We start from the raw sequence: 6,000 nt of genomic DNA on the forward strand, positions 1-6,000 counted from the left end.
CCGATAGTCTGTTTCCTTTTTGAAACAGAATACCGGAGTTTGTACAGTGTTTTCTGGACTACCGGAGAATCAGTTTGATTTCCTGATAGTCCAGAAAAAAACGGAGGGGTGGCAAGCCTATTATGACATGGTTGTTATACTGGCAAATACTGCAATATATAGGTAATTGTGAAAGACTAGAAGCATGAACCAGAAAGAATTATTGAAAATGTAGATGTAATGAGCATGCGGTATCATTCAATACCATTGTTATGAGAGCAGAAAAAAAACATATTTAACTGTTGAAACTACAACTTATAATGACTATGATTTCATACATACTGAGAGACTTAAATCTGCAAAATAAGAAATACAGCTCAGAAGTAGCCTGGAACAAGGATACCAAGAGAGTTTTAGCAGAAATAGTAGCAAATAGGATAACACTAAGGAAAATCTTCTAGACATATTTAAATGTTAGCAGTACAGGTGGACCCTATACGAACTACAGAAGGAGGCAGGTTTGAATATACTTCATATGATAAGAAGAGATCTCTTGGTGAACATCAAACACTGAAATAATAATAATACTGATTTCGTGATGTTTATCTATGTCCTGGTTTAGGAATGGGGTCCCTTTCTTTGCTTGTATTAAAACCGTAAACAGTTGGAGAATATAGCCAATGTAGTATTTGTCTCAATTCAGATGGACACTTAACTATTATCCATCTTCTGACATGTAACACATATACCATCAGTGATAATTATAATAGATTTAATATTTATTGGTAGGGAGTAGCAGGGGGCCACTAGTTGCTGAACTGTTAGATTGTATTGGGGACCTACCTGACTAGCATGGTATCACGAAGGGTTGAGGATTTCTCCTGAAATTGAGAACCCCCCCTGCCCATCATTTCACTAAGAGAATGTTTACCATTCCATATTAAACTATGTGCTGGTAAAATAAATATATCACAATGAAATCCCTGATGATAACACTTTCTCAAGTTCATATTATATTACATATATTATATATAACTTTAATTTTCTCAGTTTTGTTGAATTACTACAGTCCATTATGCAGTTGAGAAAGACAAATGAAGCTGACAAATTACAGGATTTGCTGCTTGGCAAAGTATCACTGCTTGAATATGCAGACATCAAGTCAATTAAAGAATATTAACAGTCAGTGCTGGATTATGGGCCTTGGGGGCCATGGAGCTGAAATTATAGGGGGCCTATTTATTCGGTGTGGCAAAACTGGGAATAGACACAACAGGGCTTATTTCAGATGTGTGGCCCTGCAGCTATGGCTGCATCAGCCCCCCCCCCCCCATTTATCTGGCCCTGTTCACTGTACACAATACTCAGGTGTTTTGTGTTGCACTGAGTCTGGTTTGAGGTCTACGTTGCCAGGTACATAAAAGTGGGCGCGTGACAATTTACTGAATAGTGGTGTACTGAAAGTCATAAAATTGAATGCAAAAACCCAAAATATGAAAATACTGAAACTTTATAATGTTGAACTTAAAATACCTACTAATAAAATCCATCAGTTACATACATACACTGTTCCAGTACACATCGTCAACAAACAATATCATTTTCCTGTTAGTGAGCAAGCCCAGCTCTGTACACATGTAACGGTGAAGGTATTTTGATTTCAGTATTTTGGCATTTCAATATCATACATTCAGTTTGATGATGTTCAGCATATTGTTTTTATTTATTTATTTATGTATTTGCAGTTGGTTTACCAGGATAGTCCATTGGGCCAAGATGAACCCATTTCCAATGGAATCCTGGGGAGAAAAGCTCCAAAAAACAAACAAGATTACAGTAAGGTTTTAGGTTACAATCATTACAAATACTACAGACTAGTGAAAATCATTACAGTATGAATACTGAGAAACCATTACATATTAAGGAACCTTGCACTTAAGAGGTGCATTCTAATATATTCATTGTAAATAGCTTAGTACAGTTATTATTTTATTTTACTTATCCTTCGTTGACCGGGTTGGTACCACTAGCCTAGTGGCCTTTTCACTAAGCTGACATGGTGCTGCCTGTACTTTGTCAAGTATTGTAGAACATATGAGAACTCTTGGGGTATATAATTTTATAATAACATCACTGACATTAACTTTGTTCCACAATCCCAACATCAGTCCTACTTTTATCATCCACAAATCCAACCTTTGTTAAAATTGTTGCTGTGTCAACAGCAATATTACAGATTAGTGTTCTAGTGCAAAGATTTACTTGTTGCTTTCCCTGGTACAAAACTGTAACTCTAGCAGGTTTCCTCCTGCATGATCTCATCTAAGGCATTAACTGCTTTGTAAGTAACAGTTACACTGGCTAAAAAGTCACAGTCAAACAAATCACACTGTCATTCTTTGTCCATCCAGTTTAAACGTAAATCCAGTTTCTCCATAGTCCACACTTTGACAAAATGTAATCCTTCTGAAGATAAATCATACAGCACAAGAAAGGTGAGTCCCCCCCCCCCCCCCCAGCAATAAGGGCTCAAGAACCTAAGGAACAGCAAGCATAAACATAGGCCAGAGAGATTTTATGCTGATCAGTTTATTATAAATACATTCAAATACTTTACACAGCCTGCTTCATGTCCCATATGCATATCATATTTTTTTTTAACTTCATATGTGACTCTGCTTCTCTATATTAGCTTACTTGAATTTAAAGTATTCACACATTTTCAGCAACTTTAATACATTTATATATGTCTTCTTTATCTTTATCTCATACTCTTGCATACACTGAAAATGTTGCTGAATGTTTTCCATTTTTACTATGGTTACCATAACAACTTCCTTTTCTGCCTTGTGCTCCACTGATAGATAGGCAGCTGCTTTAGAATGTCAGGGAAAAATACTAGAGACTGAAGGAGGCAAAGTACATCTCTCTTGTATCTAACAGAGCAGGCTGATCCCTGAAACATTTATATTTTCAACTGGATTGGCTATTTATTCTTCTCACTTTTCTGTTTTAAAGTATAGGAATGCTGAATGTTATATGAATTCAAAGTGAAATGTAGTTGGATTTCGACTGAAACCATTCTTACCTGCACTATTGCAGCTGTAGCAACCAGCACCCATGAAAATTATCTGAAAGGTCAGTCTGCAGACAAATCAAAATTGTAAAGAGTAAGTCTCAGAAATCACATTAGAATGAAGGTGGGATAAGTATTCTTTAGATAAGCAGGCTTGGGATAATTATGCATAAGCATTAAAAGTTTGTGACACATCTCAGTTCCTTGTCCCACCGAGAGGTCTGGAATGTATGCTGCTACTTATCATTTAGTAGTGCCAAGTAATACTTTCCAATAAAGTTGGTCTTGTTCAAAATGCAAACATAACTATTCCTGAAATAATGTAGCATGACCTCTAACAAATATCTCACTTCATTACAGATTTCTACTACAATGAATATGGCTTTGAAAACATTAAGGAAGGCCTTATGACTAGTCAAAAGTCACATATTAGAAGCTATTTTCCAGAAACTTGGCTTTGGATTGATGAATTCACTGGGTAAATTGTACTTATCTATATACTTCATAGCTTGTAGCATGCACTATCATTGTTTATCATTTTTTACTTGAAACTAATATCGAGTAGCAGAACAGTGATTCCCATTTGTAAGGGATTTATGTATTATTCATGTGTGCTCTTTTAGAGTCTAAGTCCTGTATATTAATGAATTAACAGATATGACACTTACCACATTAAATGCATTGAATATAGGTTTGCTTGAGTGAAAATGTGTCAAAAGATATGCACCCATTGATCTTTTTACTTAATGAGAATAACAATGGCCATATAGGCTACCAACCACCGGGACTTTTATAAGCCTAGACATGCAACCCAAATATTTCCTAAAATTTGATGTGCCTTAGACTTTATATTAAGGGATATGTGTTAGCTGGGCCATGATTTAACAGCTGCCTCTGTCAATAAGAGACATAGTTGTCAGACCAGGGCTGAATTTCCGATTTCCCATCTACTTGTCAAGGTTACATCTGAACAGGGTTAGGGAAGGGCTATACTTCACATGGATGGGAAGCCTATTCCAGAGATGGACATTCTCTGAGATACCAACTTTTCCTTCCAACATGTTGTAAGCAAAGTTTAAATCCTTACATCTATTACTTCTGGTGCTATTCATTTTGCATATATGCAAAATGCCCTTCTGGGTAGGAATTCAAAGATCCCTTGCATGCAGGCATAAATTGCTTCTCAGCAGTCTGTAGGAAACAGAGTATAGAGATAGGGCTTTAAGGTTATCTGCATACATCACTGTGTTATGTCCTGTATTCTTTTTTGAGGAACCTCTGTGGAAATTCCAGTTGTTACATGTGCCTGGTCAGGTACATACCGAAGGGGGCTTTATACTCAATGATGGGTCTGATGAAGGCTGAGTACAGTGGCATGATGACTTCCCTGGAACTATATGCCATGGTCTTACTTATGAGTTGAGTGACATAGAATAAATATCATACTACCTTAGACACACACTGGTCGAAAGTCAGACTACTAGCTACCTGACTACTGTCTACTTTTAAGAGTGTTTTATTAATAAGATAGTTTCTCTGGGTAGCCAACTTCCCAAAAGGTACGTTTATGCATTTCTTTAGCATTGAGCTGGAGTCTGTGGCTTTGGCACCAGTCATTTGTCTGCATTAGACCTTCCTATAAGATGTTAGTATCTTGGAGGGTTTCTTTATTGCTCGTAGCTTGCAATCTTCTGCAGACTTGGCAAGCCAGAGGCCCTTGACATTGTCCTTGATGCCTGAAAAACAGACACTAAGGAAGAGTGGTCCTAGCAAAGAGATCTCAAGGAATCTATTGTTGGCCAACGTCTTTGTGGAGGTGGCATTTCCAATCCTTAATTTCTGGGACCTGTCTGTGAGCCAGCTGGCTATCGAGAAAGTTACACCACGGTTTATGACTAATTCTATGAGTTTGTTTACAGTGCCCAAGTAGAGTATTGTATCAAATGTCTTAGCTAGGTCAGAAATAGACAGCATGCATGATTTTGCCTCCATTCATTGCCTTGGTGACTTCTCAAAGAAGTCTACCAAGTTCAGTAGGCATGATCTGCCTCTGACAAAACCCAACTGGGTTGGGTCCATTGTCTGAAGGTTTTCTATGTAATTGTTAATCATTAAGCATTTTCATGATAATTCTTTCCATGGCTTTGCATATGAAAGTAGTCAGACTTGTGGATCTGCATTTTCCAAGAAACACTGATGGTCCAGCCTCGTTCAGAGGGATGACCAATGGAGTCCTCCAATCACATGACACAAAGCCTGTGTGAAGGTGATAGTTGAAGAATGACTCCAGTGGCTCTGATAGGTCATATTTCAGGCTATTTAGGAGGCATCCTGGGATATTATTGGGGTCCACGGAAGCTGTATTATTGACCTTGGAGAGCACTTTTAAGATCTGCTTCCTACTGATATTTGGAGAAGTTATATTAGATGCTATGTTCTGGGGGGGGGGTGTCTGGGGTTGAGAGGGATGCTAAGTTATAGCTGAATATGTCAGCCAGAAGATTTGCTATATCTACCAGTTTCATGAATGTGGGGGTGAATGACCTGACATCATAGAGTTCTTAGAACATGTGTCCGTGGCTGGTATGAGCCTATCATTGAGCAGCATTTTACCTTCCCCAAGGATGATGCCACAGTATGAACAAAATATGGCTGCCTTGAATAATTGGTTTAGTTTCTGGTGTCATTCTAAGGGGATGCAATATTCACCAGCAAGGAAGGAGATGATCAACAGACCACACTGCTTTGCCAGGGATGGTCTGCACGTCTGTCCTCTAGATTTTTGAATATTAGCTAAATAATTGTCTTCCGCCATAGTGCCTTTTTCAGGCAATGTCAAACTGAAAGTAATTCCAAAACAGCAAATCAAAACCAAGAAAATCTAAAGTTATTACTGCTTCATGTTAAAAGTCTAAACAAAAAAAAATACTGTCTAGAAGCTCCTT

General features: G+C 37.7%; 1 protein-coding gene across 1 annotated transcript in view; it reads left to right on the forward strand.

Annotated features, from left to right (window-relative positions):
* LOC122796908 (CD109 antigen-like) overlaps positions 1-6,000 on the forward strand; it is a 969,469-nt gene that overhangs the window by 673,583 nt on the left and 289,886 nt on the right. The window contains exon 19 of the mRNA XM_044065708.1: positions 3,416-3,533. Coding sequence (XP_043921643.1) covers positions 3,416-3,533 — 118 coding nt within the window. The remainder of the gene's footprint in view (positions 1-3,415; positions 3,534-6,000) is intronic.

This window comes from Protopterus annectens, chromosome 1.part0 (genome assembly GCF_019279795.1).
Source record: "Protopterus annectens isolate FY-2018-M chromosome 1.part0, PAN1.0, whole genome shotgun sequence".
Classification (NCBI taxonomy): Eukaryota; Metazoa; Chordata; order Ceratodontiformes; family Protopteridae; genus Protopterus; species Protopterus annectens.